At 35.8% G+C, this 15,537-nt stretch overlaps 1 protein-coding gene across 1 annotated transcript in view; it reads right to left on the reverse strand.

The window, feature by feature from the left end:
* The window catches only part of LOC118929212 (ankyrin repeat domain-containing protein 26-like), a 95,155-nt gene that overhangs the window by 47,026 nt on the left and 32,592 nt on the right, over positions 1 to 15,537 (reverse strand). Inside the window, exons 4-7 of the mRNA XM_057499337.1 lie at positions 5,079 to 5,398; positions 3,354 to 3,831; positions 846 to 1,001; positions 510 to 683 (exon numbers count right to left, since the gene is read on the reverse strand). Coding sequence (XP_057355320.1) covers positions 510 to 683; positions 846 to 1,001; positions 3,354 to 3,831; positions 5,079 to 5,398 — 1,128 coding nt within the window. The remainder of the gene's footprint in view (positions 1 to 509; positions 684 to 845; positions 1,002 to 3,353; positions 3,832 to 5,078; positions 5,399 to 15,537) is intronic.

A 15,537-nucleotide genomic window follows, 5' to 3' on the forward strand; every position in this document is an offset into this window, starting at 1 on the left:
GATCTTCAGAGCCCCGGGGTCCCAGAATGCCCAGGGCCTGTGGTGTGCCGCTTCCACATCCCACATGCACTCACCCAGCTCCTCTGGCCTGGTACCAGTTCTCCACCTCTCCTTCCACCCATCCCCAGCAGCACCCATTTCCTAAGGCTCTGCAGAGCAGTCAGCCTCCACCATCACCTCACACCCCCTCAGCCTTCAGTCCTATGTGGGCTCTGAGCCTACCACCCCCTCCCAGGCACTCAAGGGAAGGTCCTCCTTCTCAGGAAAAGCGGGGCCAGGAGACTGTACTGCCCTCTGTATGGGCAACCTTTCTCCAGCCCTCCCTGACTTGGCTTTGGAGGTGTTTCCATGGTGACAGGGCCCGATGTCGAGTATGCAGTATATGTATGTGTCTACATATACACACACATGCACATGTATATGTAAAAGAATTTTATACATCTATGTCTACTAAAGAAATTAAAAACATATTATTCAAATTTTTGTAGATAAAGGTGGTGGATGCATACCTTGTTGTTCACCTCGATGTCTGCATTGTGCGAAAGGAGCTGTGCCACTGTTGTTACACGCTCACCACAAGCTGCATAGTGTAAAGCAGTGTTGCCATAGATGTCACTCACATTGGGATCAGCACCATGGTCTAAAAGAATACGTGCACAGTCCTCCTGCTGGCATTGCACAGCCTGTTGGTATTACACAAAGAAACACAGTATAAATTCTAGGATTTCAAAGTAGACACTCTACAGGTTTCACCAGTGAGTTATATTTAAATGAGATAAATTGATTTATCTTCTCAGCTACTACATCAAATCCATCTCAGGCTGGCATCGACAGCTTCTACATACCTTGATCAGGGGTGTCCTCTCTAGGTTGTCACGGAGGTTAAGCTCACATTTTCTCTGTAGCAGAACAGTTACCACTTCTGCATGGCCGTTGGCACAGGCCAAATGCAGAGCAGTCCTAGGAAAGTGAGTGGACTTGTTAGGAACAATGCACTCTTCTCAAAACATACAATTATTCATGTAATTGTGAACATTAAAGAGCATAAGTCTTCAAAACAAATTTACTTTTTCTGGAGAAGGTACAATATTTATCAGCCTTATTACTCACCACATTAATGAAAGTACGGACTATTTGATAGAAATAGCATGACCTTGGGATTCAGCTCATCTTAGGTTTGAATCTTACACATTAGTGATCACTTGGCCTTTTGGTGCCTCAATTTCCTCACCAACATAATGGGGATAAAAATAAGTTATCTCATGGGATACTACTGTGATGTTTAAATAAGAATCGATGCTAAATGCTTTAGAACAGTTCCTAGCATAAACAGCGGGTCAGCAATTATTACACTATTGTTATGATTATTACTATTACTACTCCTTTACAAAGAGAATCCAATTTAGTAAAATGATATAATTGTGCCTACTTTACAAAAATTTTTTAATTAGAACACTGTTTGAATCATTTTAAGATTCTCATTCCCTCATATTTTTAACATCTCACATTGGAATGCAACTATAATTCATAATGTCTTATAACTAATTGGCAGCATTTAAAAAGTTTCTTATTAGTGCATAAAATAGTACAGCATCAGACAATCCACTGTGAATTACATTAAATGAAATAATGGTATACACAACAGATCTACTGCAGTTCACATACTTGGATTTAAATAAATTTTAGTTCTTAAAAGCACTATGATATTCATAAATGACAGATCCAATAAAGGGTTGACATCCAAAATATATAAAGAGCTCACACACCTCAACAAACAAAAAGCAAATAATCTGATTAAAAAATGGGCAGAGGAGCTGAATAGACAGTTCTCTAAAGAAGAAATTCAGAAGGCCAGCAGACACATGAAAAGATGCTCCACATCGCTTGTCATCAGAGAAATGCAAATTAAAACCACAATGAGATATCATCTCACAACAGTAAGGATGGCTACCATCCAAAAGACAAACAACAACAAATGTTGGCAAGGTTGTGGAGAAAGGGGAACCATCCTACACTAGTGGTGGGAATGTAAATTAGTACAACCATTGTGTAAAGCAGTATGGAGGTTCCTCAAAATGCTCAAAATAGAAATGCCATTTGACCCAGGAATTCCACTTTTAGGAAATTACCCTAAGAATGCAGCACCCCAGTTTGAAAAAAGACAGATGCACCCCTATGTTCATCGCTGCACTATTTACAATAGCCAAGATATGGAAGCAACCTAAATGTCCATCAATAGATAAATGGATAAAGAAGATGTGGTACATATACACAATGGAATATTACTCAGCAAAAAAGAAAAAAACAGACCCTACCATTTGCAACAACATGGATGGAGCTAGAGGGTATTATGCTCAGTGAAATAAGCCAAGTGGAGAAAGACAAGTACCAAATGATTTCACTCATATGTGGCATGTAAGAAAAGAAAACTGAAGGAACAAAACAGCAGCAGAAGCACAGAACCCAAGAATGGACTAACAGTTATCAAAAGGAAAGGGACTGGGGAGGATGGGTGGGAAGGGAGGGATAAGGGTGGGAAAAAAGAAAGGGGTCATTATGATTAACATGTATAGTGTGGGAGGGGCGTGGGGAGGGCTGTGCAACACAGAGAAGACAAGTAGTGATTTTACAGCATCATACTATGTCGATGGACAGTGACTGTGAACGGGTATGTTGGGGGGACTTGGTGAAGGGGGGAGCATAGTAAACATAATGTCCTTCATGTGATTGTAGATTAATGATACCAAAATAAAACTAATTTAAAAAAAGCATTATGAAATAGTGGTTCTTCTGAAATATCAAAACAGAAGCAGAAATTTAAAAAAAATAAGTGTTTTGATTTTCATGAAACTTTAAGCCAAAGGAAATTCAGGATTCAGTGAAAAGGATAGCTGGTTTTATTCAATATTTACATTTACAGGTTGTAAGAAAATTAGATATGTGCGATGATCAACTTAGGACTGAATACTATTATAAACATTCAAGAAGGCGGGTAAACATTATCTTTTACAATTTTGTATGATCAGAAGTGCTTTTGTTTGAAAGAGTAGGAAAAGCTTCAGCTGAGATTAGATCCTAACACTTCAATTTAAAAATTTTCATCTTGCTCACAATGGGAAACATCAAGTGTTTAAGAATGAAAGAATCCGGAGTAGAATTTGTTTGCTGTTGGAGAATTAAGTATTTTTTTTGGAGTTTTGTGTGTTTTATTTAACAATTTAGGCCATAATATTTGTAACTTAAAACTCTCTCTATACGATATGCATGTATCAAAGAAACCTGAAGTAAATGCTTGATAGGAATGTCTTTCCATGGCTTCTTTATAAAATCCTCAGTTATCTTCTCCTTTTTACATTAGGATTATATCTAAAGAGATCATCAGCAAGAGATTCTTCTTTTGCATGTTGATTTTGCACCTCCATTTCCTGCTTTAACCACTCTTCTAATTCACTATTCTTCCGAGTATGATGGGCTATTAGATCTGATCCTCCAATGATGTATGGAAGTTTTCCTGCTCCAGGAAATGTGACCTTTTTGAATTTCTTGAAGTTCTTCAGTTGACCATAATCATCACTTACACTGGATGCATTTCTGGAGGTAGAGTTATTGACCACCAGTGATCTAAACTCAGTCAGTAACACCTTCCTTGGAAGCATCTGACCATCATCCAGAAGTTCATCATTGTTAGAGAGTTCTTTAGTTGACCATAGTGAATCTTTCTTGAGCTCACATTTCTTCCCAATTCCATCTTCTTCAGATATTTTGTTACTTTCTGGTATTACTTCATCATTAAAAATGCCATTTGTTTCTACTTCCAATCTTGGCCTTTTTCTAACATTGACACCATCTGCCTGTTTTGGAAGTTTCACTGCAATTTCTAACTCTGGCTATGTATTCTTGAATAATTGTTCCAATACTTCATTTTCTATGACAAAATCATCAATTTTTTTCTTTTTTCTGATCTTGGTTTTTTCATAGAAAGAGATTTATTGACAGAATTGTTCACAGTAGATTTTAAATCTGTATCTGTAAATAAGTTATGTTTTTTTTTTCCAGTAGGCGCATTCTGAGATAGATGCTGCTCCTTATTGCAGAACTCAGATTTTTCAAAAAGAAAAATAAAAATACACTGGTACTACAAATTCCATCTGGAACAATTTTTTGTGGGATAAAAATCTGGCTACTTATCTCCACATAATTAACAGGTATCTCTCCACCATTTATAAATGATTCACCTCTTCCTACTGATAGGAAAATGTTATTTGGGTCTATAGGTCACATTCTATTCTGTTCCATTCATTTATCTGTCATTTCAGTTGTTAATAACTCAACACTGAATTCATAGCACATTTTGATATCTAGAAAGGCAAACCTTTGTTTAATATACAAGACTTTCCTAAATTTCATCACAATAAAAGAGGGACAGCATAAGGAACCTCAATTTTTCAAAGCGTGATTACTTTTTATTTGGTTTATGTGAAATTAATAAATTTAAGAGCACACATTTTGAAAAAATGAATCTTCCTATTTAATAGATAGATTTTCCCACTTCAAAATCCCTTTCCCAGGTTCATCAGTAAAAAGCAGATATATACATAGGTGTGCACCCATATAAAATGGATATTGCATTTTACCCAAAGGATTTTTACAAGTTGACAAATAAGTTTTCATTTTTCTCATTATGTATTATGTGCTTTTAGGCAGTATTGTTAGGCACTTTTATTCCATTATGCACTTTTCTCTAATATCTAATATTATGGTATGAAAATGTATACATTAAAAATAAAATGCTGTCTATACTCCGTTTTCCTATTAGTGATGTTAACTTAAATCACTGCCAAACTGTCCATAAGTGCTCTGTAAGAATTACGAGTTAGTCTGAAATCGCTAGTTTTTGTCTCTTCTTCTCATACTGTGGGCATAGGCACCAGGTACCCCTTGTCAGGCTTCCGGGACCCAGGTCCTGTGGGGCCTTGGTGCCAGGAGGCACGGCTCCCCAGGTGAGCCTGGAAGGTGAGCGCTTTCCCCGGTCCACCCACCTCCTCCCAGACCGCCTCTGGCCTCCCGGCCCCTCTTACCTGTTCTTCTTGTCCGGGTCATTCAAGCCATTTTTCCCCATAAACAGAATCTGCTGCACTCTGGCTACTTTGCCCTTACTGGCAGCCATGTGGATCTTTCTGACATCTTTGCTTCGGATATGGTACTGGGCCTGAAAGTTGACTCCCCAGCAGTCAACCTCCGTGTTAGTGGAATGGTTTCTGAAGGAGCGCAAAGATGGCCAACACTTCAGACCCCAGGATCCAAATATCCTCTCCATCGTAACAAAGCCTCGGGCTTCAGGAGATCTCAGCTCCCCTGCTGCCGTCCGCTGAACAGCACTAGTGCTGTATGAGCCTACCTAGGTGCCACAACAGCCCAGACACCTGTCAGCAGTTAGCACACAATAACTTCAGGCAACACAAGTGCCCCGCCCAGATGACATCACAGGGCAGGGCACTCAGAGAACAAGGGTGTGGAGAGTGTATGTGCTGGGCCCAGACAAGGCTCATTTCGGCGGGTGCTTGAGAGGAGCATTGGGTTCCCTTCAACTTCAGTGGGGGGGGGGTGTGTGTGTGTAGGTGTGGCTGAGGTGGGAAATTGGCAGAAGGTAAGACTAGTCCACACGGAAAAGCTGTGTACGGGGGCAAGAGCAGCGTGAAACTTCAGGATGCTGAAGGCCTCCTCCCCACAGAACTAGATCTAATATTGGAATTCAGCAAAGTTGCAGGATATAAAATTAATAGAAAGAAATCTGTGGCATTCCTATACACTAAAAATCAACTAGCAGAGAGAAATCAGGAAAACAATTATTCATGCCTCAGTGCACACATTATCCTGGATTATCGAGGTGGCCTCAATCTAATCACATACATCCTTCACAGTGGCAAATGGGGGCTGAAGAGCCCATCAGAAAAATGTAGCACAAGAAAGAACAGAGATTCAAAGCATGAGAGGGGCCTCAAGCCACCATTCCCAGTTTTGAATACGTAGGAAGACAGACAAGTAATACAGCAATCTGGACAGCTAGCAAGGAGCAGGGGATCTCGGATCTTTGACTGCAGGAACTGTCCTCTGCCTACACCTTGGAAAAGTTGGAAAAGGAAACAAATTCTCTTCCTGAGCTTTAGTCTATGAGACCATGAGACACTGCTCACCTCCAGAAATGTGAGATAATATATCGGTGTATTTAAGCAGCTAACTTTGTATCAATTTCCTATGGCAGCAATAGAAAACAAGTACGACCATACTACTTTTCTACAGACATACCTAGAAGGGAGGCTGATGAGTATGAGTCACTACAGTTCAAGTAGGAAAGGGTTAAATCCAGGGCCCATGAAATGAAAAAGATAAATAGGAGTTTAGTGAATGCCAACAGCCCAAGGAACTACCCACTTTGAGCCATGTGTCTTAAACTGGTCGCGAGATGAAGGCAGAGAGAGACCCTTCTGAATTGTATGGATGTTGCAGACTGCAACATCCTTTTTGGGACCCAGTTTTACTATTACTATCAAAAACCTGATAATATTCATATGTGAAAATAAAAATCCATTTCTAAAATACATTTAAATTCATATCTGAAACACTGAACAATCTGTACGAGCCATGATGTTTATTAGTGTTATTAGTGAGAGCACCATAGTGCTCTCATTAGAGCTCAGTAATAAAGAATCTGTATAATAGAGAATTGAAACATGCATATAATACAAAGTTTAAATTAATCCCTCTGTCTTTCCAATTCTACTAAAACTACTAAAAGGCACAAAGCTCTATGTGATGAATTCAAAATACAGTATTAAGCGTTTATTTCCATTGTAAACTTTCTACAATGCCCATTGTTTTCATTTGTGCTTCAGAAATTTAAAGGTAGCCCAAAAGTAAAAGAAAAATGTTATTCTGCTATTTAATATAAAATACATTTTAGTATGGTGTAAAATGGAATACCATAGTCATTTATTTTATGCCTTTCTTCTAATAAATTTTCCAAAAAATTGGTTATAATGCTAGATGGAAACCAGTCAGACAGGAAGCTGCTTAAAAAGCATGCTGTATATCTACAGTTTCCCTGATAAGGCCTAATTTCCATCCTTCTGCACTATGTTCTGTGACTGGAAGGCTGACTTACTCCATGAACATACTCTCTTGCCCTCTTGCTTCCCATTGGAGTTGCTCTGTGAGAGAAACTAATAAAAGAAAAGAGGGCAGAAAGGATACCAGGTGATTGTATATATTTCCCAGCCCTGTCCTGGCAGAGGCTGCTAAGGGTTCACCAGCTGCCAAAGCATGTCTTTGTCAGGCATCCTTATGCATATAAAGTGTCCTTCTCATGCCTCTTCAGCCCAGGTATAGCATACATGTACCACATGCCTTTTAGGTTCTCAAAATCAGCCTTATGATTTTATGAATAGTTTACTTAACTTTAATACCTCAAATTTCAAGTTTTATTTTTTACCATAACTTATCTACCAAAATTGTGCATGATACAAAAAAACATTTAATACTACTGATTTTTGAAAAGGTTAACAAATCATAATTAGATCAAACAAGTCTAAAACTGGAAAAGGTTGTGAAAAACAACCATTTCAAGTCTCTAGAGATTGAAGACAGATAAAAAACTGAAAAACGGTATTCTTCAAAGCCTGCTAGAATTTTGGGCATCTGCGGTATTGCTGCCTCAGTGCTCCCATCCTCCAACTCCATCCTCAGAGATCAGTGAAAATAATTACCTTAGTCCGGTAGGCCTGGAAATTAAACCCAGTATCTTTGATACCAGGAGGTTAGAATCAACTGGGGCTGGTAGCATAACTTCTGGCATTGACAGCTAAACTAGCAAACTTGGTAAAATACAAATGGGTGGATGGCATAGTTTGCCAGTATGACATCGTGATATCTGTTGGGGAAATTGTCAAACTGACAGATTTAACAGATTGACCCTGGAAAGGAGATAGTTAAATCAGCTCTCCATACATCCCTGGCTGACTGTGAAACTGTGGACAGGGAAGACCCACCAAAATGAAGTGGAAGAAAAGCCTAGGGAACTTGAGAGGTGGCTGAATTTTGACTACATTTTCCAACCTAAACAGAATAATCAGGGTACAGTGGAAGAATGTGGGTTTGAGACGTCTTCACACAATCTTTTCCCAAATCATCGGCTAGCCATTAAGATATAAAGATATAGAAGTTATCCCTTAGAAGTGAGGCAAAAAATAAAAATAAGAATTAAGGAAATAACTGAACAAAGATATCAGTGACTGCTCAGCATAGGGCAGACAGATTCTGAAGCCAGGCATATTGGAAAAAAATAAAAAAAATAAACTGTCAGAAAAAAAAAAATTCAGAACTGATAAAATGAATTATCTAAAGTGTCTAATTATCAACCAAAAATTATAAGACACACACACACACATACACACACACAAAGGAAAATATGGTCCATTCCAGTCAGGGAGCAGTCCATTGAAACTGACTCTGAATGAACAAAGGTGGTGATATATTTAGTTAACAAAAAATTAAGAAGCTATTATAATATGTTCAAATTATTTATTAAGGAAAATATGGCAGTATCTCAACAAATAGGTAACCTCCATAGAGAAATTTAAACTAGAATGAAAGAGCCAGATGGAATTTGAAAAGTTGAGAAGAACCAAAAACAGAATAAGTAAGAAAGAAATAGACTCATCGATGAATAGAATTTATCAAAAAAATTATTATTGAAGAAAATTAAAAGGATATGGAGGCCTGTGAGACAATGATAAGCATAGTGACATAAGTGGTGAAAGTTCAAGAAGGACAGAAGAGAAAGGGATGATATTATTCTAGGAAATAAAGGCTGAAAACTTAAAAAAATTCAAAGAAAACATTAACCGATTATTCAAGAAATGCAGCAATCTTAAATAGAATAAACACAAAGAGATTTAGGCCCAGATACATCATAAGTCAAACTTCTGAAAGACAAATAGAAGAAAAAATATTAAAAGCCTCAAAACTTTCACTAAAAATCATCAACATGCTTAAGAGCTAACTTTATATCAGAAATGACACCAAATGACTGTGGAGTGACATATTCAAAGTGTTAAAAGATACAAACAAAAAAGGTAAAAAAGGTCAAACAACATTTCTACAAAACTACCCTTCAAAGTAAAGACAAAATGAAAACTTTCCCAGGAAGGGGGTGGGAGCAGGGGAGGGGACAAAAACAAAAAACAAAAGAAACTTTCCCAGATAAGCAAGAAGTGAGAGAGAATTCATGGCTGCCAACAGACCTTCCATCCATGAAATATTAAAAGAAGTCCTACAATACAGACAAAAATGCTGTCAGACAGAAACCTGGTTCCATAGTAAAGACTAAAGAGCACCATAAATAGTAAATATGTTGGCAATTATAAACCCTTCTTCTTTCAGTAACTTATGAAATAACATGATTATTTAAACAATAAATATAATGCTGTATTTTTCAATTTATAACATATATGTAATGTATATCTGACAGAAAGAGCAGAAAGAAAGGAGTTTGAAATGGATCTATATTAAAATGAGGGAAAGTTTCTAAATAGTACCAAAATTAAGTCAGTATAAAATTGAAGTGGACTGTGTTAATTTAAAGATGCCTAATTCAATCCCAAGAGCAAATTCTAAAAAATAAAAACAAAAATAAAAGTATACAGTTAAAAAAAATCAACATAGGTGTTAAAATGATACATTAAAAATACCTGATTAAGATAAGTAAGGCAATTAAAAGAAACAGACAAGAAAAAGACATGAACCACCTACAAAAGCAGCAGCAAAATGTCAGATGTACATCCAAGCACATCAATACATATTTTAAATGTGATTGTGTGGAAGACTTTAATCAAATGTAGATATTGTCAGACTGGATATAGGAACCATAAGAGAGGTGGAGCAGCAATATTAACATTAGAGAAAATAGACTTTAAGCCAAGAAATGTTATAGAGTAAAAAAACAGACATCTCATGATGATAAAAACGTCCATATCTTATGAATATTTAACAGTTATAGATGTATATATACTTAACAAAAGAAACCTAATATATAATGGAGCAAATAACAGAACTGAAAGAAAAATACTTTTTTAATGACAGAGATTTAGATATTACTATCATAATAATTGATATAACAATTAAAAGTCTGTAGAAATAAAGAAGTTCTAAATAGTACTATCAACCAGTTTTACATACCTGAGACTTGAAAAACATTGTCTACCCCAAAATAACAGAGTATATCCATATTCTTGATAAACACACATGTGATATGTTCCAGGATAAACCGTAACATAAACCTCAATGAAATTTAAAGATCTGGAATCACATGAAATATATTCTTCGACTAAATCAATACTAAATAAGAAATGAAAAACAGAAAGAAATGGGGAAGATCCATAAACATTTGAAAATTAAACAATATCACTTTTCTAAATAGCCATGAATAACAGAATAAATAACATAAAAAAGTAAAGAACATGGTGAATGGACTGTAGAGGAATATCACAAAGTAGTCAAACCTGATGAGAAGCATTTAAGCAGCGTTTGAGAAGAATTTACAGCTTTTAAGACAAAAACTAGACAGGAAGAAAGATTTAAGGTTCATAACAGCCAATCAAGGAGATAGAAAAAGAACAGTAAAGCAAACATACAAAGGGAAGAAAATAATAAATATCAAAATAGAAAACCAAAAAGCAATAGAAAAGAATATGAAATCAAAAGATGGTTCTTTGAAAAAAATCAAGAAAATTAATAAGTGTTTACCTAGACTAACACATAAAAAAAAGGGAAAAGAAAGATACCAAAAATAATGAAAGCAAGAAAGGACATCAGAGAGAAAAGGGAGAGTATTATGAATAAATGTATGCCAACAACTTAGGTAAGTAAAATGAAACTAATGTACTTCTATTCTAGGCACAAATCATCAATCTCACTCAAAAATAAATAAATGACATGAATACCCTGCTTCTTTCTGAAGAAAGTAAATTCTAGTTGGAAACCCACACATAAATAAAACAACAGGTCTGGATAGCTAAACTCAGAGAATTTTGTGAAATATTTAAAGAATAAATAATACCAATGTTACACACCACTATTTCAAAAAATTTAAGAAGAGGGCATATTTCCCAATTCAATCTTTAATGCTATTATTACTCTGATACATGACCATATAAATCCCTACATACTTGGAAAGTAAATAACACTCTTGCAAATACCTCTGGGTAAAATAAGAACTCAATAATGATTTGATTTCATATAAAGACATTAAAAAAAACTACAAACCAATATATCTCAGAAAAATGGAAAATTTTTAAATATTTGGGAAAATTGAATCTAATAATACATAAAAATGTTAAGCCATTTTGGTCAAGTGGGGTATATCCCCAAAATGCAAAGTTGGTTTGACTTTTGAAAATAAATTAGTATAATAAGTATATCATATTAATAGCATGAGAGGTATTTGACAAAATCCAGCATTCACTCCTGATAAAAACCTATCAGCAAAGTGGTACTAGTAAGGGATTTCTTCAACATGATAAAGGACTTTGATGAAAAAATCTAACTAATATCATACTTAATATTCAGATATTTGAAGCTCTCTCCTTAAGAGTAGAAACAAATTATGAATGTCCAGTCTCACTACATATATTCTACATTGTACTGGAGGATCTTGCAGTGCCATAAACCTACAAAAATAAATATATCCATATGGAAAAGAATTAAAAAAACTACATTAATTCATATACAGACAACATGATTATCTACAGATCCTAGAAACTAGAAATGATGTTGCAAGGCTACTAATCACAAAATCAATTTAAATCATTTGCATCTCTCTACAGTAGCAAAGAAAAATTGGAAATTTGAATTTAAGAAATAATGCCATTCTTATGCCAGCAGAAGATTTTGAACTACTTAGGGAAAAACCGGATTAAAAAAAATACACAACATCTATAAACTGAGCACTAAGAAGTATTTCTGAAAGAAATTAAGGAAGACCTAGAAATATGGAGAAATGTTCATGGGCCTCAAGACTCAATATTGATAATAAGTCAACTTTTCCCAAATTTAGTTACAGATTCAATCCCAATAAAAATCCAAATACCCTTAAAAATATATAAACATTGGCAGGTTGATTTTATTTTCATGTAGAAATAGCACAGAGAGTAGCCAAAATGATTGTAGTAAGACTTACATGCTAGGGGATTTACACTATTGATGGCACGACATTCTAAAGCCACAGTAATCAAGACAGTGGGTTATTAATGTCAAAATATATAAATTAACCAGTTCAACACAACTGAATGTCCAGAAATTGATCCACACGTACATGATCAATTTACTTTTTAATAAAGGCATGAAACAGTTCAGTGGATAAGGAACAGTGATTTCAACAAATGGTGCTGAACAACTGGATATTCGTTTAAAAATAACTTTCATCTATACTTCACTCTTAAAACAAGCATTAGCTTGAAATGGATTACAGATATATAATATGAAACAATATTACAAAAACATCTAGGAGTAAACAGTTGAAATTTTCTACTCTGGATTAGGCAAAGATTTCATAAATATATAATGTCAAAAGCATCATCTATTAACATATGACAAATTGGATTGGATCATAATTAAGAATTTCTGATTTGGGGCAACATTTAAACAGGCACTTTACAAAAGAAGATTACAGATGGCAGATAAGAGCCCGAAAAGATGCTCGATAAAACAGAATGAAGAACTGATGCATGCAGTAATGTGGACAAAACTAATTATGCTGCGTGGAAGAAGACAAAAAAAATTATATGTACTGCATGATTCCATTTAAATGAAATTCTGAGAAATGCAACCACATCTGCAGGACTGGAAAGCAGACTGGTGACAGTTAGGGTGGGATGGAGGGAGGATGTGGTTCGGCAGCTTCTGGTGTGCAGACCGCTGCCTCTCAGGCTGGATTTTGTCCTTCTTGAATTGAAATGTGCAAGGACCTAAATAACATTCAAGGGCTGGAGAAGGGATTGAGAGTAAGTCGTGAGATGTCCTTGTGCGGCCACTGCTGCAGTTGAAGGGGCTGCTTTTGCTGGCAGACAGTCCATGGGGACTTGGGCTTTGCCTTTTTAGCACTGGTTGCTAAGGACATTCATGAACAAGTCTTCATATGGACATAATGCTTTCATTTCCTGGGAGTGGAATGGCAGGATCACATAGTTAAGTGTAGATATAACATTTTAATAACTGCCAGACTGTCTTCCAAAGTGGTGGGCCATTTTATATCCCCACCAGCAGTGTACATAAGCTCCAGTTCTTCCTTGCCAATATTTAGTATGAATAGTAATAATTAGCCATTATAGTGAATGTGTAGTGGTATTTCATTATGTTTTAGCTTGCATGCTCTTAATGGCTAATGAGTCTGAATATTATTTCCTGTAATTATTTGACATTCATGTACTTCTTTGGTGAAGTACCCAAATCTTGGCACATTTTCTTTTCATGGCATTGTTTGTTTTCTAAATATTGTTTTCAGTTTTTAAAAAAATGTATTCTAGATGCAAGTGCTTTATTAGACATATAATTTGCAAATACTTTATCTTAATCTGTGCCCTGTATTTTCCTTTCATTAAGAGTCTCTTCTGGAAGGTGGAAGTTTTAAATTTGATCAAGTCTCAGATTTTTTAACCATATTTCTTATTTCAATATATTTCCAAACACATTTTCATGGAGACCTCTAAAAAATCATGATATGTAAGGCACTGTAAAAGGAACTAAGGAAACTAGAAGGACTAATATCTTTACCTTCAGGAATTTATAGTCAGGTCTGGGCTGGCTGAGGGAGGATGGGTTAATAGAGAATAACACACATTGTGCTGCCTGAGTAAGACAGATGCCTAAGGGCCTATGGCAGCCCACTGCTTAATGCAAAATCAAAAACATTGCATTACTAGAAATAAACAATGGATTGTTTTTTTTTTATTAATCTTGAGATGATAAAATCTTTCTAAGCATAACAGAAATCCTATGAGCCATAAGAAATTGCTAACTTAGGCTACTTTGAAACACTAAGGGTAAAATTCCTTCAAGTGATGAGTATGCAGGGCTTAGAAATAAATAAGGAAACAATAGGAAGAATATAGGAACATGTTCAAAATATGGAGATGTATATATAAAAGTACATGCCAAAGTCATTTGAAGATATTCAACATCACACATAATATTAAAAGTTCATCTTAAATGGAGAGCATATAAATTCCTGCAGCTATCCAATAGAAAAGACCACAAGCCAGAGGACCTCTAATAAACAGGGTAGAGGGAGCTGATTCCAATCTATAGAAATGCAAAACAAGATGTAATAGGAGCAACAACAGAGTTAACACGAATCTGAGCTCAAAAGAAAACATGTACCAGTTAGGGAACTTAACAGAGTGAGTGGAAGCTGAAATGAAAGAGTTTACAGAGAAAGGCATAGAACTTGAGCATGTAGACGTGGGCCTGAAATCCTCAAGTGGAAAGGAGACTGGGCTGCAGTATTTCCCCCACAAACACCTTTACCAGATTCTTGGGCACCTTCTTGAGATTTTTTTTCATTTCTGCACAATAATATGTGTATGAATCATTCCCAACCTGTTGTTTCAAAATACTAGCTTACTTTATTTCCTGTTCTTCACTTTGCTATGGCCACTTAATAAGCTTTCTTCAATTATCTTCTATGCCAGCATCAATAGAGCTAGCACATCCTTTTAATGACTGGCTGCACAGTGTCATCCTGATTGGATATCTAGGTTGTTTCAGGTCCTTTGATGCTGTGGATTTGTTTCTGTTCATCCTGCTCGGAGGTTAATTTGGTTCTGTAATTTCAAAACTCATAGAAACTCTTCTCCTTCTTCTCCCTTCATAACTGCTTCTCAGACATTTCCTCTGGGCTTTCTGCAGAATAATTTTTTGAGCTTCTCATTCTAAACTACTTCATATCTTACATTATCTTTTATATTTTCACCCTTTTCTGTGTGTGTTAATTATGATGATATTCTCAGATCTAATACTTCCAATTACATATATTATCTTCATCTTCATTCTATTATTCAATTTGCTTTAATTTTAAATATACTCATTTTTTTTCATTTTGAACCTCTATTTGGCTCTTTTGCAGATCCACAGTTTTTAAGACCATGTCCTGTCTTTCACTTACAATTTCCATTCTTTGATTTTTTTTAAATGACAATTAAATATAATTGTGATTTCTTCTTTAATCTCTGGACTATGGTTTCCCTTAGAATGGTTTATTTTCTCAATGGTTTATAATTCAGATTCAAATCTCTTTGTCAATGAGAGTGGTTTTACTGAAAGTCTCGTGCACTCTGTACTGTAGGAGTGTCCGAAAGAAGCTGATCTGTACCACTGGCTTTTGCTGGAAAGTAGTGACTTTCTCCAGTCTCAGATCCCTTTATGTTTTGTTTTTATTTTAATTTCTCTGGGGTATCCATATATGGGTACCACTCTTTCAAAACCAAG

Source organism: Manis pentadactyla, chromosome 3 (genome assembly GCF_030020395.1).
Source record: "Manis pentadactyla isolate mManPen7 chromosome 3, mManPen7.hap1, whole genome shotgun sequence".
Classification (NCBI taxonomy): domain Eukaryota; kingdom Metazoa; phylum Chordata; class Mammalia; order Pholidota; family Manidae; genus Manis; species Manis pentadactyla.